The following is a 24,486-nucleotide window of genomic DNA, read 5'->3' on the forward strand; positions in this document are numbered from 1 at the left end:
CTCCCCTGCTTCGTTTCCCACAAGCATTTATTGAGCACTTCCTAATACCAATGATTAACATTTATGTGGCCTTTTACAGCTGGCTTCCCCTGTCCACCCCGTGAGCTCATCCGGGGCCTCCCACCCCCGCCCCCAGGCTCTGTATTATTAACCCATTTTGGAGAGGAGCTGAAGTCCCTTTCCCAGCCTCCCCAGTGCAACCCGGGTGCGTGCGGATGCAAGTGTTCGGACTCAAAAGTTCATGAACTTTCCGTTGCAGCCCCCAGCTCCCCCCTACCCCACCCCGTGCAAAGCCCTGTCACGTTTGCAGGAAGCCCTCAGACCTCAGTTTGCAACCGCAGATGAAGGGTTGCCCTGAGCATGAGCAGGGGCAGGACCCCCACGAGGCCTGGGGGCCCTTTTCTGGGGGGGGAGGCCCCTCCTCTGGGTGGGTCAGGTGCAGCCTTTGCAGGGGCGGAGAGGTTGACCCAGTGACCTGAGAAGGGTCACAGGGGCCGAAGGACCGAAGGGCACCTTGAATCAGGTGGATGAGTCGACTTTTATTAAGCCTTGACTGTGTCCCCCCGTCCCTGCCGCCCCCCAGAGGTCCCGGCACATCCTCACGGCCACCTCCCTGTGATGCGGGCGTCGCTCCATCTTACACAGAAGGAAGCTGAGGTTCAGCAAGGAGGGGGTCACCTGCCGAGGCCCCACAGCTGCAGCAGGTGCAGGCCCCCCACCCGGGGCGGCCCCTGCGGGAGAGGTGGGCTCCACGGGCGGCTCTCACAGGATGGTCTTCTTCACGTGGTCCCGGGGGTGGTCGGGGGAGAGGGGAGGCTGAGGGTCGGAGCCCAGCAGGAGGAGGTCCCCCGAGAGGAGGTCGCGCCCCGCACGGGAGGAAGCGGTGCAGTCCGGGCAGCGGCACGCGCCCTCGGCCCGGGCTGTCCTCGGCGCCAAGCCCTCGCGGCACCTCTTGCCCACCAGGTAGGCCAGCTCGACGAGGTTGAGCAGGATGCAGACGACGGCCGTGGTCACCATGAAGAGCGTGAAGATGTTCTTCTCAGAGGGCTTGGAGATGAAGCAGTCCACCGTGTTGGGACACGGAGCAATGTGGCACTTGACCACGCGAGGGAGCGTGTACTTGGGGTAGAAGGAGTGGAACACGCACAGGAAGGCAGCGTCCACGCCCGCCTTGCACACCAGGCTGCAGACGTACGTCCACCAGAGCCCGCCCCGCTTCTTGCCGGGGTCCAGGTAGAGGCGGCCGCCGCCCTCCCCGGCCGCCTGGCGATGCTTCTTCTCCTGAGCCTCGCGGTAGGCCACGTGCATGAGCACGAGCAGCGACGGACAGGTGACCAGGATGAGCTGCAGCGCCCAGAGGCGCACGTGCGACACGGGGAAGAACTGGTCGAAGCAGACGTTGGTGCAGCCGGGCTGCCGGGTGTTGCAGTCGAAGTCCTTGTGGTCATCGCTCCACACGCGCTCGGCCGTCACCAGGTACACCAGCACGCGGAAGATGAAGACCAGGGACAGCCAGATGCGCCCGAAGGCCGTGGAGTACTTGTTCACGCCGCTCAGGAGCCCCTCGAACACCCCCCAGTTCATCGTGGCCCCGGGCGCGGGCCGCTCCTGCTGGGAGAGAATCACGGTTTCCCCGCGTGGGTAGCACTTGGGCCCTGAGCGCCTCGCGCGGGCGGGTCACCCGCGTTCCAGGCCCGCAGCGCAGCGGGGTGGCTTCTCTTACTGTTCCCGGGTTACAGGTGGAGGAGACGGCGGGCGGGGGGTGTCTACGGCTGCACAACGACCCGGGCTCACCCGGGCCACGTGGTGCACATCCCCTAACAGGGGCCCGGGGAGCCCCCCTTTCCTCCGGGGGCCCGGGGCTGGTCTCCCTCCGCTCCCCCGTGCTCAGGGGGGTTGGAGCCTCGGGAAGACTCCTCTCCTCCCGGCCCCTCCTCAGGGGAACCCGCTCCTGCCCTTTATTTGGCCGAGGGGACTGGGCTGCGGAAGCTGCTGGAACTTTGTCCCCGGACTCCCATGTGGTCTAACACTCAGGAGGCATCCAGGTGGCGTGACGGGAGCCCGGGGGCAATGCAGGGTAAGGGCAGGGCGGGCGGGGCGGCGGGGAGATGTTGTCCTCCTCCTACAGCCCTCCTGCCGGAGCCTGCTGTTCCGGGGACTCCCAAACTGCTGTTCCAGGGAACCCCGCCCCGTCGCTTGGCACCAGGAGCCGTGAGAGCGGGGAAAGGGCTCTGCGTCCCAGAGAGGGAGGTGCCCGCGGGTCCGCGACGCTCAGTACTCCCTGGACATGGCCGGGCTAAGGCGTCTACCCCAGGGAGCCCCCCAGGGGAACGTGTAGCAGAGCATGAACTTTGGGCACAGAACCCATTTTTTTAAAAAAAATCATTATGTGGAGCAGTCGTGTCAAAACAGCAAAGTGAAACCCACGGCTTCAGGGGGGGAGCCGGCCACGAAGGATTTACCTCCGTTTGCTCGGAGCCGGCCCCACGTGCTGTCTGGGGATGCTTTGGCCTGGTTCCCGGGTCGGAGGGGGCACAGGGGTGTCCCCGGAGGCCCCGGCGTGCCGGTCACACCCGCTGGGCTCCCCCCGGAGTCCCCGCCACCCCTCATGGGGTGGGTGTAACGGGCTCGTGGAGCCGTCCTGACTGCCAGCTCCAGCCGAGCAGCGAGGGGTTAGGGCCGACGTCCACGGGGGTGTGTGTGGCGCCCGGGCACCGTTCTGAGCACTTTGCGGGCACCCATGCAGCCCGTGCGTGACGGGGGTGATGTTTTCTGTCCCCAACTTACCGGGGAGCGACGTGAGCGCGGGGAGCAGCGGAGCGTCTGGGGTCCCCGAAGGGGCAGGAGGCCGCTTGCCCGGCTGCTCCCGGCCACCCCTCCCGAGTGTGGACGCCGGGCAAGGAGGCTGGGGGCGTCTCTGCTCCCACCCGGTCACCACCTACCACTTGGTCATGAGTCATCGGCTTGTCTGCTCCATCCCACCCAACGTGGGCGGGACCCCTGGCGGCCTGACAGGAGGCTCCAGCCCCTGGTCCCCGGAGGCTCTGGCACAGCCGCCCGGGTGTGGTGGGGCGAGGCCCGGCAAGCCCAGGCGGCGAGAGCTGCTGGAGTGCCGGCCTCCCGGCACCCCTGCGAGCCCCTCTCCCACTCGGTCTCTGGCTCCCGCACCTGCTCGGCCGGGTGGGGGGGGGGGCGGGGGGGTTGGGAGAGGCCGGGCAGGGGGCAGGACCTTCCGTCCCTCCAGCATCAGAGCCCGGGGGCTCGGCAGTGTCCAGGCCCCCCCGCCCTCCCCACTGGGGAAGTCCCCCCCTGCCATGTGCCCCGGGTCCTCGCACGCAGGGGACCTTACCGAGCGCGGCTCCTCAGGGCCCTCCACGCGGGCCGGCCCCGTCGGACCCAGCAGGGGCTGCGACTCACGGGAGCCGGAGGGACGGTGTGTCCCGCGGGCCGCCTGGGTGTGTCCGGCCTCGGAGGAGGAGCTGCCCCTGACACCGCCATTGGCTGGGCCGCGGCTCCCGCACTGCCTCCGAGGAGGCCCAGGAGCCTTGGGGTTTGAGGCTCGGTCTCCCCGGGGTGCGGAGTCCGGAGTCCGCACCCTGTGGGGGGAGAACCGCAGGGCCACTCGGAGCCCCTGCTCGTCCTCTCGTCCCCGGCCGTGTGCGGGGGCAGCGGGGGCCCGACCTGCCTTCTCCTTCCCTAGCCCCTGGGAGTCCAGGGGCTGCGCCCGGGCCTCCCACCCCTGTCTCCAGCACGTGCGGCGGCGGCATTCACGGCCCGTCCCGCGTGCCTTCCCCTCGCTGTTCTCATCACCTGCTACTCCTCCAAGAAGCCTTCCCTGACTGCCGCTCCAGGGGACTTAGGGGCCTCCCCTCTGGGCCCCGTGGCCTTGACCTCCCACATCGTCCTGGCTGTCCTGGAGCACTTGACCTCAGCGGAGCTCGTTCCAGGTAGGACCCACCTGTTGGATGAACAGGTCAACCCACAGGGATAGGGAGTGTGAGCAGGACGCAGAGGCCAGCCCGGACCCCCAGGAGCACACCCATGGCCTCCGGGGCCAGCTGAGAAGCCTAGACCAGCTGACAGGGCCTCACGGCCGCCGAGGGGCCTCGGGGACTCCCCGCCCCCGCCCCCCACGGCTGCTGGAACCCAGTCCAGGCTTCGTGCCCCTGCGGGGGGGAAGTGTGGGGTTGTGCAGAGAGCCTCCCCCCCCCAAACAGGCATGTGCACGGAACCCCCACCCCAGCACGCACAACGGCCCACAACGGCCTCTCCACCAACCGTGGTTTAAATTCAAGAATCGTTGCTGAGACCCTGCTGCGCGCCAGGTGCTGTGTTAGGTGTCTGGCTCCCACACAACGGCGGCATCCGAGAGCCCCGGCGGGCGTGCAGGGGGGCGGAGACACAGCAGGGTCCGAATGGGCTCAACGGGGAGCCTCAGTGGGACGAGACAGGCCCTGTCCAGAGCAGGTGCCTCCCTGTCCGATGGCGGAGGCATTTCAGGGAACTGCCTTAAGGCAGGGGACTCTTGCATTTGGGCCCTCACTCCTGCATCTGGACACTCACCCCTGCATCTGGGTCTCACACTCCTGCATCTGGACCCCATATATTCCTGCATCTGGACCCTCACCCCTGCATCTGGGGCCTCACCCCTGCATCTAGGCCCCGTACACCCCTGCAATCTGGACCCTTATCCCTGTATCTGGACCCTCACCCCTGCATCTGGGTCTCACACTCCTGCAATCTGGACCCTTACCCCTGTATCTGGACCCACACCCCTATATCTGACTCACACCCCTGCATCTGGACCCCATACACCCCTGTATGTAGACCCTCACCCCTCCATCTGGACCCTCCCTCCTGCACCTGAACCCACACCCCTGCATCTGAGCCCCATATACCCTGCATCTGGAAACTTACTTTTGCATCTGGACCCTCACCCCTGCATCTGGACCCTCACCCCTCATCTGGACCCTCACCCCTCATCTGGGCCATCACCCCTGCATTTGGGCCCTCACCCCTGCCTCTGGGTCTCACACTCCTGCATCTGGGTCTCATACTCCTGCATCTGGACCCCATATATTTCTGTATCTGGACAGATGTTGGTGTCATCCGCGTATCCCGCAAACCTGCTGCAGCCGGATGGATGGGGACATCACCATCCAACATCTGGGGCCTCACTCCTGCATCTAGTCCCCATACACCCCTGCATCTGGACCCTCACCCCTGCATCTGGGTATCACATCCCGGCAATCAGGACCCTTACCCCTGTATCTGGACCCTCACCCCTTCAACTGGGCCTTCACCCCTGCCTCTAGGCCCCATACACCCCTGCATCTGGACCCACACCCCTGCATCTGGACTCACATCCTTGCAAGTGGACCTTCACCCCTGCGTCTGGGCCCCATATACCCTTGCATCTGGACCCTTACTTCTGCGTCTGGACCCTCACTCCTGCATCTGGGCCCCATACACCCCTGTATCTGGACCCTCACCCCTGTATCTGGACCTTCACCCCTGCATCTGGGCCCTCACCCCTGCATCTGGAGACCCTCATCCCCGCGTCTGAACCTCACCTCTGGTGGCCTGCGTGGCCCCAATGCCACCTCTGTCTCTCCCTGTCCGTGTGACGCCCCAGTTTCTTACCCGCGTGGCAGGACAGTGACAGCACCGGCCTGGCAGGGCTGGGGTGCCGACAGGGCAGCTAGTGGAGGTACAGGGCTCGGACGGGGCCGGGCACAGGGAAGCCATCCCTAGGATGACCTGTGACGTCGGGGAGCGGCACTGCCCCGGTCACGGCCAGCACCTGGGGGGCCCCCCCAAGAAGTGGCTTCCTGCCCTTGTGCTTGCTCTGTGCCTCTGCGCCCGAGACATAGGGGAAGGGGGCCGGTGTGCCCACTGGCGGTCTCACGTGGATGAACGTTGACTTTGGGGCAGAAAGGCAAAGCCCAGGCCAGGCAGGGATTGCCAGCGAGGGGGGGTGGGGAGCACCCCAGACCTTGTCGTCAGTGCACAGACACAGCCTGTCATCCTACCGGCCGTCCCAGGTGCCCTTTATCAGCAGGCACCTTGTCCCTTTCTACGTCCTTCCCCCAACATGAGTCCCAAGTACAGGACAGAGGACACGCTGGGGAGGCTGCGGAGCAGCACCGGGAGGGGCCGGAGGGATGACGACAGGTCAGGCCTCTGAGGCAGAGGCATGGAGTGTGCAGAGCCGCTCGCACACAGCAGACGCGGGGTGCCTGGTCCGCTCCGCCCGCCAAGGGTCCGACTCCTAGCTTCGGCTCAGGTCACCATCTGGGGTCCTGGGACCGAGCCCCACGCCCGTGGCTCTGGGCTCAGCAGAGAGTCTGCTTGCAGATTCTCTCTCTCTCTCTCTGCCCCACCCCCCGCCAAAGAAATAGATAAATCTTAGAAAAAAAAAGCCCAGGGAAGAGCTTTAGGGAGAGGGCTGGGCGGGGGCACCACAAGGTGCCAGAAAGGTGGCGAGAACAGCCCGGATGGCCAAGGACCTAGGCCAGGGCGCTAAGGAGTGTGGGGGACCCCGAGGGCGGAGGGAGATGGGAGGGACGGAAGGGACTACGCGGTCGGGCGGGCACCCCGGGGTCCCCTCCCTTGCTCGTGGTCCAAAGGCTCCGCGAGGTCACCACGGACACCGAGGCCCAAGCGCTGGAACTTCGCCAGCGGGGGACACGCCCGGTTGGGGTCTGCGGGGTTTGGGGTGCAACACGTCCGGCAACCGGTCCGCAGGCGGCCTCGGGTTACGGGTGTTTCTGCGCAAACACAGCGTGTCTAAGGTATGGTGTGGAATCGCAGCCCACGGCCAGGAGTCTCCCCGGAACCGCCTCATCCAGCAGGTGCGTTTCCTCCCTGGGGTCACCGTCACCCCCGTGCTTAGGAGCCGGACGGCCCGTGCTGCTCCCGGGGGGCCCATTCAAGCGGCAAAATCGCCAACCGAAAGCCCCCAAAGGGGAACGCGCGGCGATCCGTCGCCCTCAAATGGCTTCGTTCAAGTCCCGGAGGCGAGATGGGGCCGCAGGGCGATCCTCGTGGGCCTCGGCTGGGGTCGTGCGTGTCGGGGGGCGGGCGGGGGCCCAGACTGGGTGCGGCGCTGTGCACCTGTGTGCGTCCCACCTGGGCTGCGGAGGCGAAGGTGCTGCGTGTATCCATTTGGGGGTGACACAAATACATTTTAGCGAGTGGATGGACTGCTGAATAGGGACTCCGTGGACGGTTCTAGGGAGCTCGCCCTGTCCGACAGAGGGGCCCATGAGATGCAAGGGAAGAGTTAGCCCCGTTGATTTGGGCGGAGGGGGGACGTAGTTGGTCAGTAGGGCCCGTGATGGGGCCTGAGTGGACCTGAGTGGACGCAGGGCCGGGCGTGAGGAAGGCCCCGCAGGTTCCCGGGTCGCTCGCTAGTTTGGGTGACTGGGCAGGTGGTGGGTCCAGGGCGCAGGTTAGGGGTCTAGAGGGAGAGCTCGCGGGTGTTTGGGGGAAGGGAGGGTGGGGCACGGGTTCCTTCCGGATGTTCGGGAGTGAGCGCAGCCCGCGGTGGGGGCGAGGGGGTGGGGGGCGAGGACGCTGGGGCTGGGACGTGCGGTGGGGGCGACGGAAGCCCCAGGATGTGGGGTGCGCGCCGGGTGGCGAGGGAACGGGGTCCAGGCAGAGGTCGGGGAGCACTGACGTTTCAGGAAGCGGGCCACGGAAAGGGACGAAGCAGGGCGGGCAGGGAGGGGTGGGGGCCCCCACAGAGGCCAGTTGGCCCCGGTGACTTTTGGCAGAAGAGCTCAGCAGAGCCGTGAGGCAGAGGTCAGAGGGCCGGGCTCCAGGACGCGCGGGGCACAGCTCCCCAGGAAGGCGGGGGCGTCGGGGGGCCGGAGGGTTAGGGTTTCCTCCTCTGCAGGGAGGTGGGAACACATGGAGGGGGAGGCCGGGGCCATGTGACCGCAGGCAGCTCAGGCCCGGCCCCTCTGCCCTCCGTGTTCTCTCCCGGGTTCCCCAGGCCCCTGTCCCTGTCCTGTGCCATCCCATCGCCGTTCCATCCCTGTCCCCAACTGGTCCCATTCCATTCCCGTCCCCACCCATCTCTGTCCCGTCCCCATCCCATTCCCATCCCATTGCCATCCCTGACCCCATACCATCCCTGTCCCCTCTCCGTCCCTGTCCTGTCCTGTCCCCATCCCCATCCCCGTCCTGGTCCTGTCCCATCCCTGTCCTGTCCTTATTCTTCCCCATCCCCAGTCCATCCTGTCCCTGTCCCTGTCCCTGTCCCCATCCCCACCCCCACCGTATCTCTGTCTCGTTCCCATCCCATTCCTATCCCATTCCCATCCCTGTTCTGTCCCTGTCCCCATCCCGTACCCATCCCGTCCCTGTCCCATCCCCGTCCTGTCCCCATCCCCATCCCATCCTGTCCTCATCCCATTCCCATCCGTTCCCATCCCTGTCCCATCCCTGTCCCTGTCCCATCCCGTCCCATCCCCGTCCTGTCCCCATCCCCACCCCGTCCTGTCCCCGTCCCATCCCTGTCCCATTCCCATCCTGTTCCCATCCCCGTCCTGTCCCCGTCCTGTTCCCATTCCCATTCTGTCCCATTCCCATCTCGTTCCCATCCCTGTCCCCGTCCTGTTCCCATCCCCATTCTGTCCCCGTTCCCATCCTGTCCCTGTCCTGTCCCCATCTGTCCCCGCCTGGGCATTCCTGCCTCTCCTTGTTGGCCCCACAAGCCCAGCTCGGGCCCCCCTCCCTCAGCCCTCACTTGGGGACACAGTCCTGGCCTCCTGTGGGGTCAGCGCTGCCATTTCCTGCCCGTCCTCCCCGGTCACAGGCGTCGGGTGGGTGGGGGTGCTGACTTCTGGAGACCAGCCCCCCGACCCCGGGCTCCTTTCTAGGTGCAGCCGGCAAAGGGCAGTGTGGGCACTGTGCCTGCGACCCCCCTGCTGACCAGTGACACCACGGTGTCCAGAGCACACTCAAGTTTTGGTCCGTGGGGCAAGAGATGTCGGCCCGTGGGGCCCGGGTGGTGCCTGTTCCCTCCCGCGGGAGAGGTGGAAAAGCGACCACGGCCCGTGAAGTCCTAGCACGCGGGCCTCTGCCCCCTGCGCTCTTGGCCCGCTCCCACCTGAGGTTCGTGTTCCAGCTGCACTGGCCTCTCCCTTCCCACAACATTGGGATCTCTTCCCCACCTCAGGGCCTTTGCACGTGCCATGACGCTCTTGCCTCACGTGCCCTGAGCTGGCATCAAGGCAGAGCCACACCTCATGGGAAGGCCCCTCCCGGAAGAGCCTCCCTGGACCTCCGACACCACCGGGTCCTCTGCCAGCCGGCCTTTCCGCACGCGGCTGCCCTCGGTGGCCGTATCCCAGCTGCACCTGTGGTTACGGGGTGCTCGGGTGTCCCGGAGGACGGGCCCAGGGGCTGGCCACGGGAGTCGTGCTCACTCATGTCTGCTCCACGTGGCACGGCACCTGGCCCGAGGTAGCTGCGTGGTGACTGAGGATAAACGAACGAATGAGTGAATGAATGATTCTATTTATCAAGAGGAGAGAGCCTGTATCGGGGGGAGCCTGTATCTGGGGAGCCCGTGTCCGGAGGGGCCCGTGTCCGGGGGGGCCCATGTTTGGGGAGCCCTAGGTCTGTCCCATTGGCCTGACAGCAACCCCGTTTCCTGGGGGAACGTACTCCCCCCCTCCGCCCAGCCGCCACCGCCTGACCCATGGGGCTTGCCTGGGGCTGGGACACCAGTCACCTCTCGCCCCACAGATCAGCTCACTGTGACAACAGAACCCCCACGGACCTCCTAGGGGTCCCTCCCGGGGATCTTGAACACGGGACGGGGGCAGCGTCCCCGGTATAACCCGGAGAGGTTGCGGCTGTGCTGGCAGGATGAGCCTCCGAGGACGCAGGGGGCGGCGGTGGCGGGAGGAGCCAGGGCACGCTCACAGCACCTGTACCCCGTCCAGGGGTCTGCAGAGCCTCAAGCTTTCCCTCCCCGCAGCACCGAGCCGCGAGCTTGTCCCCCTGCCGGAGCCCCGCTGGCCTGGGTTTCTGTCCCCTGCAGCCAAGGACACTCCGCGTGGCCCCGGGGTTGCCACTTAACGGAGCCCGGTGCACAGTACGTGTTTACCACGGTTTCGTCTGCTGCCTCACGCCCCTCGGGCCCCACTTCCCTCGTGTGTGTGTGTGACGAGGCGACGGTCCCTCCTCCGTGGGTCGCAGGTCGCCAATAACTGCGAACGCACCCTGCACCCCGATGAGCTGTTGGAAAGGGAAGTGGGAAAACCAAAGGGAGAGGATTTGCCAGCGGCGAGGTGTCCCCGGAGGAGGAGCCGGGGAGGGCGAGGCGCCTTGGGTGGGGGCGCTCGGGGCCCTGGGGGCATGTGGATGGACGGACAGACAGACGGCCGGGCCCGGGCTGCTGTCTCTGGAGCCGCATGAAGATGGTGAGGATGAGGGGAGCGCAGGAGGGGTGGCTTGGGGACACTTTGTTGTTTCGAGAACCAATAGAAGGGCAGAGAAGGGAATCTGTGTTTATCGCGGGTTAAGAGAGGGCCCGGGGGCGGGGGGGGGGCTGCTGCTGTCCAGGGGTCCAGGCTGGCGGCCCAGGGGGCGCCTTGTTCCGCCCTCTGCTGCGGAAGAAACGCTTCAGTTCACTGCCGGCATATACAGCTGTGGAGGTTCCATGTCGACACTGGCTGGGACACGGGAGGTTCCGGCAACAGGAGGCCCAGGGACCCTGACGGGGCACCTGCCCTCTCCCCTCAGGCGGGTCACCTGCTCGGCACCAGGGTCACCTGAGATCGTAAACTCTGGACTCCCGCCTGCAGCCCTGCAAGGCGGGCATCAGACCCACTTCCCAGGCGGTGACACTGAGGCCCAGAGGTCACGCCACCTCTCCGGGCCGCAGTCAGGGAATGATGGGTGCGGATCCCCGAGTCCATCCCCCTGCCCCGGCTTGGGTGCTGCGGGGATGCGTGTAGGGGGAGCGGGTGGAGAGGTTTGGGATCAGTGACTGGGGAGGCGGCGCCGTGGACAGAGGTGGGGAGGCTGGAGGTCGGACGTGGGGCCTCGTCAGTTGGATGTGGCTGCGGGCGGTCCAGGTGCAGAGGGGCCACCGCCCAGGTAGCTGAGGCGCGGAAGCGGTCCTGTGTCTCCATCTCTCACATCCCAGTCTGTCCTGGGGGGGCGGGGGCTCTGGGGAGCAGGCCGGGCCAGGCTAGGTTGGCCGTCGCACAAGGTGCCTGGTCCCTTTAGAAGTGGAGCAGGATGGCCGGTGGGGGCTGCCCTCTGCGGAGCTGGGTGCCCGCTCGTTTCCCCCCGTTTTGACCCCGGGCCGTGCAGGGCCGCCCAGCAGCAGCTGCCAGCATCTCAGGATGGTTCCTTAAGGGACAACCCCGAAGGCGAGTTCTGGGCCCAGCTGGGAGCTGGGCTGTGGGGCCCCCACGCGGCAGTGCCACCAGGCGCGGCCCATGAGGGCCCGTGGCACAGGGGGTAAGCGTATAGACTGTGCTCACCCAGGATTTTGTCCCCTGGGAGGACAGGGTGGGGGCACCCGGGCACCCCGGTGGCCTCTGCGACTGTGTCTGTCACATGCTGGCAGCCCCCCCCGCCCCGCCCCGCCGAATTCAGCATCCGTTTGAATCCTTACCAAGCGGCATTCGCAGAGTCGTCGGAGGCACAGAGAGGGTTGTAGGTCGCCCGAGGTTGAACAGTATGTTCCGGCCAGAGCTTCCTGACAGCGGGGCTGGGGCACTTGGTCAGAGCTGTGCCCCCCAGAGGGACCCGTGGCAGCAGCAGGGCCCCCAGATCTCTGGGGCGGGATCGGCCCGACGGTGGCCCAGAGCTGGGGAGCCAGCACCCTGACCTCGGCTCCAGGCCCCTGTTCTGGTGGCTTCTCGGGCGTTTCATCTTCGCGGTTCTGTACATCACTGCTGCGTCCTGTCTGACGTCCTGAAGGTCTGGGAGGCTGTGCTGTCCCTTTACTTTGTAGGGACGCTCTGTTCCTTCGGCCTCCATGCCCGCTGCTCCCCGTTTGCGAAGGGAGTGGCCGATTGGCCCAGCTCCCCATCTCCGGGCCGGGCCACCCTTGCATCCGGGCAGGCGAGGCCAGGTGGGGGTGGAGGTGGCGTGGGGGGATGCGCACAGGCCTGAATGGCTCCGTCTACACTGCTGCGGCGGCTGCGGCTGCTTGGCTCCAAGTCCCCACCTCTCCTGAGTGACCTCGGGCAAGTTACTTTACCTTCCTGGGCTGTCGGTTCATCCTCGGAGGTGCTAAGGGTATGCGCCTCGCCTCGCGTGGCTGCGGTGAACGTCTCAGGGGGGAGCCTGGTGCCCAGGAGGCACTGTCCTCCTCCTCCTCCTGATGGCCGTCATCATTATCACGACCCTTCTAGAAGGGAGCCGTGGGCCTGAGGAGTGGCGAGGGACCCATGGGCGACACCCAGCCCATCTGCAGACTAGTGACTCCGACGACACGCTCACTTGTAACCTGTTTGTGATTCCACGTGAAGGACTTGACCTAAGGACAGGGAGAGGCTTCAGGGGACAGGCGTGCGTGTGCGTGCACGCGCGTACACGTGTGTGCATGTAATTCTCAGGTCCCCACAGCGCGGCGGCAGCAGGGCTTCTCCCCGGCCCAGCACAGCGCAGGGGGTGGGCAGGCCGGGCGAGGGCTGCGCTGGAAGGAGGGGCTGTGTGTGGGAATCAGGGCGCTCCCAGGGCTCACGGGAGCCCAGGGAGGTGAGCACGGGGCTGGCAGGAAAAGAGGGCAGGAGTTCGGGGGAGAGGCTGCAAGACGGGAGCTCTCCTCATGCCACCTGTGGAGCTTCTCTCTGTCCCAGCTCAGTGCCTCTTCTGGAAGCCTCTCCGGACCCCCAGCTGCTGGACGCGTTGGTGGAGGTTGGGGGCGGAGGACCAGGGCGCCGGCAAGAGGCTCCGAACTCCAGGCTCCAGGTCCCGGCAGGACGCAGGAGGAGAAAGAGGCTGAGCAGCAAACTGAGCGCTTACCTCGTGGCACCTGCTGTGAATTAACCCCAGTAACAGCCCAGGTGAGGGGGGTGGTGATCATTATGCCTATTTTACAGATGAGAAAGCAGGTGTAAAGAGGTTGCGTAACTCCCCCCCCTCCCCCGCCCCGTTCACTCTGAATCTGCCAGGGTTACCTCTCCCCCAGGGCCTTTGCCTTGCCCTCCCCTGTCTGCAGCGCTCTGCCCTCAAGTCTTGGCAAGGCCAGCATCATTAGTGCTCTCTCGCCACGTGACGAGTCGCCCCAAAACTTAGTAGCTTAAAATAACAAATATGTACGATCTCAAAGTTTCTGTGAGTCAGGAATTCAAAGCAGCCTCAGGACCACATTAGGACTTTAATGGGCCTTCGGTACTTTTGCCCTTGCTGGCCCCTCCATTCTTAAAAGAGTATTAAAAACTATATTTTACGATTGTGCTACTGTAAAGATGGAGATAGTAATATATGGGAAAACACTGTCTTGGTTATAAAATTTCTTTTTTTTTATGGCAATACGCACAGCAAATTAAGTTTGGGAAAAGAGGTCCCTTTAATTTGATCGCAGGCTCCTACACCTTCCCTTTCTTTCTTTCTTTCTTTCTTTCTTTCTTTCTTTCTTTCTTTCTTTCTTTCTTTCTTTCTTTCTTTCTTTCTTTCTTTCTTTCTTTCCTTTCTTTCCTTTCTTTCCTTTCTCTTTCTTTCTTTTCTTTTCCCCCAAATTAAAAGAAGTTCCACTCATTTCTCCGAGCCTCTGGCAACCACCAATCTGTTTTCTGTATCTATGAGCTTGTGGGTTTTTTTTTTTTTTTTTTTTGTTGTTGTTCTTTTTAAAAGATTTATTCATTTATTTTGGAGAGAGAAAGTGTGAGTGGGGGATGGGAGGGGGTGGGCAGAGGGAGAGGGAGAGAATCCCAAGCAGACTCCCTGCTGAGCACGGAGCTCGATGTCACGACCCTGAGATCCGGGGCCTGCCCGAGCGGAAATCAAGAGTCGGAGGCCTAACCGAGTCACCCAGGTGCCCCTGCTTTTCTGTTTTTGTTTTTATTTTATTTTAAAAAAATTCCATGTATAAGAGAGATCCACATATTTGTCTTTCTCTAATTTATTTCACTTAAGCATAATGCCTTTGAGGTGCATTTGTGTTGTGGCAAATGGCAAGATCTCACTCCTCTTTCAAGGCTAAATAATATTTCACTGCGTGTGTGTATATGTGCGTGCGCGCATGTTGGTCTAGCTCTGTCTCCCATTCTCTCTATTCGTTCACCCACCAGTGGGCACTTGCGTATCTTAGCTGCTGTAAGTAATGCTGTAGGGAATGTGGGGGTGCGTGTATCTTTTCAAGTTAGTGTTTCACTTTTCTTTGGAATAAACACTCAGAAATGGACCGGCTTGCTCCCATGCTGGTTCTATTTTTAATTTTTCGAGGAAGCTCAACACTGTTTCCCACCGTGGCTGCACTAATTTACATTCCCACCAACAGTGCACAAGGGTTCCTTTTCTCCACCTCCTGGCCAGCACTTGTTTATTTTATTTTATTTTATTTTATTTTATTTTATTTTATTTTATTTTATTTTATTTTATTTTATTTATTTTATTTTATTTCATTTCATTTTATTATTTTATTTTATTATTTTATTTTAGTCTTTTTGATAATGGTCATTTGAACAGGTGTGAGGTGATAGCTCACTGGTTTGGATTCACATTTCCCCGGTGGTTAATGGTGTTCAGCACTTTTCCATGTTTGTGTTGGCCATCTGTACGTCTTCTCTGGAAAAATGTCTATCCAGATCTTTTGTTCATTTTTAAACCAGATTATCTTTTTTTTTTACAGATGACTTGTATAAGTTCTTTTTTGTAAAAAAAAAATATTTTATTTATTTATTCATGAGAGACACAGAGAGAGTCAGAGACATAGGCAGAGGGAGAAGCAGGCTCCATGCAGGGAGCCCGATGTGGGACTCGATCCCTGGATGCCAGGGTCACCACCTGAGCCAAAGGCAGATGCTCAACTGCTGAGCCATCCAGGCATCCCAGTTCTTTATTTATTTTTTTATTAAGATTTTATGTATTTATTTGAGAGAGAGAAATAGAGGAAAAGAATGAGGAGAGGGGCAGAGGGAGAAGCAGACTCCCCTCAGAGGAGGGAGCCTGATATGGGACTCGACTCCTGGACCCTGGATCATGACCTGAGCCAAAGGCAGACACTCAACCGCCTAGAGCTACTGGGTGCCTCATAGGGGTTTTTAATATATTTTGAATATTAGCCCCTTATCAGATATGGACACACCTCATTTTATTGTGCTTCACTTTACTGCATGTTGCAGATACTGCATTTTTTCTTTACAAATTAATGGCTTGTGGCAACCTTCCATCGAGCACGTGTGTTGGCCTCCTTTTTCCAACGGCATTTGTCTACCTCCTGTCTCCACGTTACGTTTTGGTAATTCTCACAGTATCTCAGTTTTTCATTACTATTTTGTTTGTCGTGGCCGTCCACGACGGGCCGATCTTCGATGTTACTATCGGAGCTCGTAGAAGTGGCCGAATGGCTGCAATTTCACAATAAAACCCGAACGGATGAGGAGTTGCTTCCTCTGGGTGAGCAAGGCAAGTGCTTCCTTGAGATGGGATCTCCTAGTGAAGATGCTCTGAAGATGGTCGAAACAACAACACAGGCTTTAGACGAGTACATAAACTGACTTGATGAAGCGGTGGCAGGGTTTGAGAGGATTGACTCCAATCCTGAAAGAGGCTTTATTGTGGGTAAAATGCTGTCAAACATCACTGCATGCTGCAGGGAAGTCATTCCTGAAAGGAAGAGCCAAACGATGCAGCAACCTTCATTCTTTTTTTTTTAAATTAATTAATTAATTAATCAAAAAATTTTTAAAGAATAAATTTATTTTTTATTGGTGTTCAATTTGTCAACATACAGAATAACACCCAGTGCTCATGCAACCTTCATTCTTGTCTTATTTTAGGAAATTGCCCCAGCCGCCCCAGCCTTCAGCACGGACTGCCCCGACGAGTGAGCAAGACCCTCCACCAGCAAAAAGATTCCAACTCGCCGAAAGCTCGGATGACAGTTAGCATTTTTAAGCTAAGGTATGTGCATTTTTTTTAGACATATAATACCCTTAATAATAGACTACTTTATGGTATAAATATAACTTTTATATATACCTGGAAAACCAAAAAGTTCACTTGACTCACTTTATTGCAAACCTAGCTTTGAGGCCGTGGCCTGGGACTGAACCTGCCATATTTTCTCTCTCTTGGTAGGTTGCCTTTTCATTTGTTGATAGTCCCTTTGCTGTGCAGCAACTTTTTAGTTTGATGTACCCCCATCTGTTTGTTTGTACTTTTGTTGTTTGTGGTATCAGATTCAAAAAAATCATCACCAGGACCCAAGGAGCCTACCAACTCTGTTTTCTTCTAGGAGTTCCATGCGTCCAGGTCTTATGTTCAAGTCTTTCATTCATTTTGAGTTAATTTTTGTGTTTGGTGTAAGATAGCGGTCCAGTTTCATTCTTCTGCATGTGGCTGCCCAGCTTGCCCAACACCACTTGTGGAAGAGACTGTCCTTTCTTCATTGTATATCCTTGGCTCCTTTGTGATAAATTTACGGGACATACATGCATGGGTTTATTTCTGGGCTCTCTATTCTGTTTCCTTGATCCACGTGTCTGTTTTGATGCCAATAGCATACTGTTTTAATTACTATCACTTTGCAATATAGTTTGAAATCAGGGATCGTGATATCCTTCAGGTTTCCTCTTTTTTTTTCAAGATTATTTTGGATATTGAGGGTCTCCTGTGGTTCCATACAGATTTTAGGATTGTTTGTTCAAGTTCTATGAAAAATGCCATTGGAATTTAATAGGGATTGTGTTGACTATGGTTATCGTTTTGGGTAGTATGGACATTTTAATAACATTGATTCTTCTAATCCATGAGCATGGAATACCTTTCCATTCGTTTATGTCTTTCAATGTCTTTTTTTTAAGATTTTATTTATTTATTCATAGAGACACAGAAAGAGAGAGAGAGAGAGGCAGAGACACAGGCAGAGGGAGAAGCAGGCTTCATGCAGAGAGCCTGACGTGGGACTCGATCCCGGGTCTCCAGGATCACGCCCTGGGCTGCAGGCGGCACTAAACCACTGAGCCACCAGGGCTGCCCCTTTCAATGTCTTTTATTAAAGTCCTGAGTGGTTTTCAATATTGAGTCTTTTACCTCTTTAGTTAAATTTATTCTCAGATTTCTTTTTGGATGCAACTGTAAATAAAAATTTTTTAAAAGATTTTACTTATTATTCATGAGACACACACACACACACACACACACACACACACACACACACACACAGAGGCAGAGACAGAGGCAGAGGGAGAAGCAGGCTCCATCCAGGGAGCCTGATGTGGGACTCAATCCCGGGTCTCCAGGATCACGCCCTGGGCCGAAGGCAGGTGCTAAACCACTGAGCCACTCAGGGATCCCCTAACTAAACATTTTTAAATTTCTCTTTTTTACAGTTCATTATCACTATGTAGCAAAGCAACAGATTTTTGTGTGTTGCGTTTGTATCCTGAGAATTTATTAGTTAGTTTTAATGTTTTTTTTTTTTGATAGAGCTTTTAGGATTTTTCATGTATAATATCATGTCGTCTGCAAATAGTGACAGTTTTACTTCTTTTTTTTTTTTTTTTTCAATTTGGATACCTTTAACTTTCTTTCTCTTGCCTGATTGCTTTGGCTAGTACTTTCAATACTATTTTGAATAAAAGTGGCACAAATGGGCATCCTCATCTTCTTCCTAATTTTAGAAGAAAAGCTTTCAGGTTTCCATTGAGTCTGACGTTAGCTGTAAACTTGTCCTATATGGCAATATAAGTTGCCATTATTATGTTGAGGTACGCTCTATACCGACACTGTTGAGAGTTTTTATCATAAACGGATGCTGAATTTTGTTAAGTGCTTTTCTACATCTGTTGAGATGGTCATAGGATTTTCATCCTTCATTTTGTTAACATGGTATATCACATTGACTAATTTGCCATTGAACCATCCTTGCATTCCTGAAATAAACCCCCACTTGATTATGGTGTGTGGTTCTTTTTTAATGCATTGTTGGATTTAGTTTGCTAATATTTTATGCGAGGATGTTACATCTCTGTTCATCAGGGATATTGGCCTGTAATGTTCTTGTGGTGTCCTTGTCTGGTTTTTACTTATCAGGGTAAGTAATTCTGGCTTCATTAGATGAGTTTGGAAGAGTTTCCTCCTCTTCTATTTTCTTGATAGAGTTCAAGAATTATTAGTGTTAATTCTTCTTTGAATGTTTGGTAGAATTCACCAGTGAAACTGTCTGGTCCTATTTGTTTGTTTGTTAGGAGGTTTTTGATGGATTCAATCTCCATACTAGTTATTGGTTTGTTCAGATTTTCTATTTTATCATGAATCAATCTTGGTGGGTTGTATGTTTCTAGGAATTTACCCATTTCTGCCAGATTGTCCAATTAGTTGGTGTGTAATTGTTCATAAGAGGCTCTTATGATCCTTTGTGGTTCTGTAGTACCAGTTGTAGTATCTCCTCTTATATTTCTGATTTTTTTAGAGGGAGGAGGGGCCAAAGGAGAGGGAGAGAGAGAATCTTAAAGAGGCTCCACACCCAGCATGGAGCCGAGAATAAGGCTCCATCTCACAACCCTGAGATCATGACCTGAGCTGAAAGCAAGAGTTAGAGCTGAATAGACTGAGCCACCCAGCCACCCCTCAATTCTGATTTTATTTGAGTTCTCTCTCTTTTTTTTCTTGGTGAATCTGCTAAAGGCTTGCCAGTTTTGTTTACCTTTTCAAAGAACTAACTCTTAGTTTCATTGGTATTCTCTATTGTCTTTTTAATTTCGATTTCATTTATTTCTGCTTTAGTCTTTGTTATTTTGTTCCTTCTACTAACATTAGGCTTTGCTTGTTCTTCTTTTTTTAGTTCTTTGTGGTATAAAGTCAAGTTGTTTATTTGAGACTTCCTGTTTCTTGGGACTCCTGGGTGGCTCAGCAGTTGAGCGTCTGCCTTTGGCTCAGGGCATGATCCTGAAGTCCCGGGATCGAGTCCCACATCGGGCTCCCTGCATGGAGCCTGCTTCTCCCTCTGCCCGTGTCTCTGCCTCTCTCTCTGTGTGTGTCTCTCATGAATAAATAAATAAAATCTAAAAAAAAAAAAAAAATAAAATAAATAAAATCTTAAAAAAAAGAGACTTCCTGTTTCTTAAGATGGTCATTTATCTCTATAAGCTTCCCTCTTAGAGCTGCTTTTGCTGCATGCCACAGATTTTGGTATATTATATTTCCCTTCTCATTTGTCTTTAGGTGTTTTTGATTTTTTTCTCTGTGACACATTGGTTATTCGGTAGTGTGTTGTTTAATCTGTATATATTTGTGATAAAATTCCTTTCTCTGAATTTTAATAGAAAATAAAGCATTTCTGTGGGTCCTCAAAGTATTGTGGGACCTGGGCAGTGTCCTTACTGCATCCAGTGAGGAAACAGCCCTGAGTGGCTTAGGCAGGGAGTTTTGGCTCATGGCCTCATGTGGCTGCAGTCAGGATGTTGGCACAGGCTGCAGACATTTAAAGGCTTGACTGAGACAGGATGATCCACTTCCAAGATGGTGCACTCACACAGCTTTTAGCAGGAGGCCTCAGTTCCCTACCATGTGGGCCTCTCCATGGGGCTACTTGAGCATCTTTGTGACATGGCAGCTGGTGTCCTCTAGACTGAGCGATCCAAGAGTGATGGAGCGTCAGGAGGCATCCACGGGGCCTTCTTTTTTTTTTTTTTTTAAAGATTTTATGTATTTATTCATGAGAGACACATACACACACACAGAGGCAGAGACACAGGCAGAGGGAGAAGCAGGCTCCACGCAGGGAGCCCGACGTGGGACTCGATCCCAGGTCTCTAGGGTCACGCCCTGGGCTGACGGCGGCACTAAACCGCTGAGTCACCGGGCTGCCTGGGGCCTTCTTCATCCTCTCTTGGAAGTCATATGTCGTCAACATGCCATTATTTATGCCACGTTCTTCTCGTTAGAAACGAATCACTTAGCACAGCCTGGGCTATGGGGCACTTACGGGGCTTATGCAGAGGGGAAGCAGATTCTACTTTTTGGAGGCACTGGACATACTTGAAAGCCTGGCTTCACGCCTGGCTTCAGAGAGGCCTTCCCTGACCGATTTCTTTCCCACTGCCCCCCTCCAGGTACGATTCAACGCATCGCTCCATGTATGGCTACCTGAAATTACCTTGTTCATTTATCAGATCATCTGCCCCTGCTAACATCAGCTGTGTGACGGGGGGATCTTGTCTGTCTGCTTGTTGAGCACAGGGCCAGGCCCGTTCGAGGCCCTCGGCGAGTATGTGCCAAAGGAACAAACGAGTGAGTGAACAGATGCATGTTGGGGTGAGAAGCAGGAGGCGCATGAGGCAAGTGGTGCAGAGGGCGTCCTGGGAGAGGCCGTGGCTGTGCTGGAGTCGGTGTCCTGGGATGGTTCCTCAGGGCCCAGGGGCTTGGGAAGAGGAGGGGAGAGTCGACAGGGGAGGAGGGCTGCTGAGGCTGGCTGCCCGGGGGACTAGGATGGCTCTGTGACCGGGGGCCCAGATCACAGGGTGTCGCTGGGGAGCCGGACAGAGGAACAGGGAAATCATGAAGCGTCATGACAGCTGCGTAATGGAGCCTGTTTGGGCCCCACGAGGCTGGATTCCAGTGCTGTCGCTGCCGGCTGAGGCCCCTGCGTGGCCCTGGGAGGAGGTGGCTCCCTCGGGTGGCGCCGGGCCTTGGTGTCCTGCCCGCGCTGCTCCGCTCAGCCTCTGGGTGGCAGCAGAGGCCCAGGCTGCAGCGGTGGCCCAGCCCTGGTGAGGGTGGGGAGTCTTAGGGGCTCCCCGCTGTGCTGGGGGGGACGGGGCGCTGGGCCTAAGGCTTGGGCTCCCCCCCCCCACATGTGCTTCTGGGTTCTTCCTCCCACTCCCCTTCCCAGGCTCTTCCCGTGTCCCTTCCTCCTCTTTCTGGAAGATGACAGCAGAGAGGGGGGCTGGGGGGCTGGGGGGGGTGCGGGCCGACCTCGTGCGGCCTCCGTGAAGGAGCTTGCACTTTACCCGAAGGCCACGGAAAGAAGGCCACGGAAAGTTCGGGAAATGATCGAAGCAGGGAAGCAATGGCAGCAGATCTGAGTCTTTAGAAAGGTCACTGGCTTCGGGAGGAGGGAGGCGGGAGGCTGCAGCCACGGGCACCGCTGTCGGGGCGGGACAGGCCGGGGCTGCCGGACCAGCGAGGCCTCTCTGCCGCGGGGGAGGCCTTCTGGCAACGGGCGCTGAGCGCGGTGGGGGCTGCTGGGCCCCAGGATGAGCAGGCAGCTGCCCCGGCGGCTGCCCGGGGGCGGAGGGCTCGGGACAAGGGCCCAGCCACACGGAGGCGCGTGTCCCAGGCCTACAGAGGCTGCAGCTCCAGGGACCGGTCAGGGTTGCAGGTCGGGGCCAGTCGGGAAGCTCAATGTGCGGCGGCGATGTTGGCAGTAGGTGGCGTGGTGCTGGGCCCGGGGGTGCTGGCCCGAGACGCCCAGAGGTGCTGTTTCCACAGATCAGAGAGGGCCCAGAGGATTCCTTGGGGCTCGGCCGTGACCTGAGCTTGACCACAGTCCTACGCTGTCCTGCTCAGGGCTGCGTGTGGGTCCCAGCAGCCCTCACCGCCCCCTGGGGCCGGGTCCTACTTCAGGGCCGCTGTTGAGTTGGGCCCTGGTGCTGCGATCCTGGGTGCCCTTGTGCCCCGATGCTGCAGCTGGGCTGCCCCTTGGGGCTTGGGAAGTAGGGGGGGCAGCTGCTGTTCCTGCCTCTGGCCTGTGAGCTCAGCGACAGGTGACGAAGAACTCCTCTTGGAGCTCCTAGAAAACTTTGGGTTCGTCTCCTTTCCCCCTTCACCCGGGCTGTTACCTGTGTCTGGAACATTCTCCTACTGCTCCTTTTTACCTGACCAATTCCTATTCGTCTTTTACGTCTCGTAAAAGGAGGTTTAAACGTCACATCCTTGGAAACAATTTTAGTTCCCCCATTATTCCTGTTCGGTACATCCTTTGCTTTTTCTACAGGGCGCTTATTGTAAGTTATTGTATTTTTATGCGCGCGTGTGTGTGTGCGTGTGTGTGTTGCCGTCTTGATCCCCTGAACAGACAGGAAGCTCCCTGGAGGCGAGGAGCATCCCTCTGTTTCTCCTCAGCACACCCCATGCCCAGGATGCTGCAGGCCTTCCACAAGTATTTGTTGAATGAGTAAGGGAAAGAAAGAATGGACGCATCATGGGTGCCCCTGGGGACACCCTAGGTGGGTTGGGAATTCATCAGGCCACACAGTGAAGCTGGCATCTCCCTGGACCACCCATTTTACCTGCTAGTGAGGCCTGAGAAACATTATATTTACCCGTTAATTGAATATTTAATTTAATTTAATTTAATTTAATTTTATTATTTTTTAATAGAATATTTTACACAACAAAAGTAATACATGCTCCGTGTCAAAATTCAACCAATAGGCATTATTTTTTTGAACTGAAACAAACCTTGACACATTATGGAGTAGCATGCAAAGTTCACCTGATGTGTGTGTGTGTGTGTGTGTTTTTAAGATTTTATGTATTTGTTTGAGAAAGCATGAGGTGGGGAGAGGGCAGAGGGAGCAGCTGACTCCACGCTCCCAGTGCAGGGCTTGATCCCAGGACCCGTGACCTGAGCTGAAGGCAGAGGCTTCACCGACTGAGCCGTCCAGGGGCCCCTCAGCTGGCTTTTGGAGAGAAGGCACAGTCTTCAAAGCAATTTTGGGCTTGGGAGGGGCCTGCAGCCTGGGCGTCTGCGGGTCTGGGGTCACTCCTGTGAGCTGGGGCACCTCCGCGGTCGGGCCTGGGGAGCTATCGTCAGGCGGCGGTACTGCTCTGGGTGCTGTGGTTGCAGAGCCCGGGACCCTGAGTCCTCCAATGAGGCTGTAGCTGTTGGGGCTGCAGGGACGGCACACGGTGGCCGTACAGCACGCAGAGCCCGGTGGCCTGTATGGTTCTGAGCTGCGCACAACCGGGGCCGTCAGAGCCGCAGGGAGCGGGTGTGGCCAGGACAGGAGGCACCCGGCCTCGGACCCCATCCGGCAGGGGCAGTGGTGTGGGTCCCCGGGGAATCCCAGCAGTCTTCCTGGGCTCTGGGGCCGGGCGGCCTCCTGGGACCGTCTGGGAGCAGCCTGTAGGGGCGGGGGCAGCGGGCCGTGCGCCCAGGAGCTCGGCTGCCTCCTGGCCTGTCCGATGGCCTTGGGGGCGACCGACGAGCAAAGGAGAGTGAGGCAGGGCCAGGCCCCGGGAGCGAGGGGCCCCCTTCCCACCCCCTATTGGAGCTGGAAGGCGAGGCTGCCTTGATGCTGCTGTTCGGCCTGCAGCGGGAGCCCCCGGCCCCCTGGAGGGCCTTCTAGAAACCCAGATTGCTGGGCCCCATTCCCAGACTTCCGGGCACAGCCTGTCTGGGTGTTAAGTGGCGCAGGTCGCGGTGTCGCAGGGAGCCTCTCCGGGAGCAGGAGGCTGCTGGCAGGTGTCACACCCCTGCGGGGGGTTCTGTGGTGACACTGAAGGCAGCCCGGGCAGGGGGGCCTCACGGCCGAGGAGCCATGGAGAAGCTGGGGGCACGGGGCTCTGGGACTCCTGTTGGGGGCAGAGGCCGGGGTGACCACGGCTGGGGGGTGGTGGGGACCCCTGATCACGTGGGGATGCACCAGCTGCTCTGCTTAGATGGACCGAGCGGGGTCCCCGGTTAACAGCGGCTGACGCCCAGGGGGCCCTGGGGACGCTGGGCTCTGGGACTGGCTGGGAGAGCCGCCGGCTGCAAGAGCAGGCGAGACAGGTGGATGGATGGACAGACAGACGGAATGGGAGATCGAGAAGCCCAGGGGGCACCACCCCATTCACGCACATTCTCAGCCAGACGGAGACGTGGAGAGCCGGTCGGGCCCACGTAGGGGATGGATGGATGGGCCCAGGGAGGTGATGGACGGATGGACGGGCCTGGGGAGGTGACGGACAGACGGGCCCACAGAGATGACAGACAGATGATGGGCCCAGGGAGGTGACAGATGGAGGACAGGCCCAGGGAGGTGATGGACGGAGGGACGGGCCCAGGGAGGTGATGGGCAGACAGACAAGCCCAAGGATGTGACGGATGGACGGATGGGCCCACGGAGGGGACGGATGGATGGACGGGCCCAGGGAGGTGACAGACAGACAGGCCCACAGGCGCGCTCTGGGGCAGAGGTACCCAGGAGGCTGCGAGGCCCAGATGTGTGGAGGCAGAGCTGGGAGACAGAGGCCCTGCCCTGGGATGGCACCCCAGGTCAGAGGATGGCCAGAGACGGAGGGTGGAGGGCGGAGGAGGAGGAGGGAGGGACGGGGCGCAGAGAAGGCAGGCGGACG

General features: G+C 58.3%; 1 protein-coding gene and 1 long non-coding RNA gene across 5 annotated transcripts; one reads left to right on the forward strand and one right to left on the reverse strand.

The window, feature by feature from the left end:
- Window positions 1-519: 519 nt before the first annotated feature.
- On the reverse strand, window positions 520-3,450 carry GJB5 (gap junction protein beta 5). 4 transcript variants are annotated; one of them, XM_038557569.1, is made up of 2 exons: window positions 3,350-3,450; window positions 520-1,608 (listed from the first exon to the last, which is right to left on the reverse strand). In XM_038557569.1, the coding sequence occupies exon 2, from the start codon at window positions 1,582-1,584 to the stop codon at window positions 763-765; it is 822 nt and encodes a 273-aa protein (XP_038413497.1). In that variant the 5' UTR covers window positions 1,585-1,608; window positions 3,350-3,450; the 3' UTR covers window positions 520-762. The 4 variants fall into 4 exon arrangements, with proteins under 4 accessions (XP_038413497.1, XP_038413498.1, XP_038413501.1 ...); XM_038557570.1 differs by having other exon boundaries at window positions 520-1,611; window positions 3,350-3,442; XM_038557573.1 differs by lacking the exon at window positions 3,350-3,450 and adding an exon at window positions 2,788-3,129 and having other exon boundaries at window positions 520-1,611.
- LOC119869320 lies at window positions 3,435-20,840 on the forward strand. The gene is made up of 3 exons (XR_005369902.1): window positions 3,435-3,947; window positions 15,981-16,104; window positions 20,386-20,840. It is a non-coding gene; the product is annotated as an uncharacterized LOC119869320 (long non-coding RNA).
- The last annotated feature ends 3,646 nt before the right edge of the window (window positions 20,841-24,486 follow it).

This window comes from Canis lupus, chromosome 15 (assembly GCF_011100685.1).
Source record: "Canis lupus familiaris isolate Mischka breed German Shepherd chromosome 15, alternate assembly UU_Cfam_GSD_1.0, whole genome shotgun sequence".
Lineage (NCBI taxonomy): Eukaryota > Metazoa > Chordata > Mammalia > Carnivora > Canidae > Canis > Canis lupus.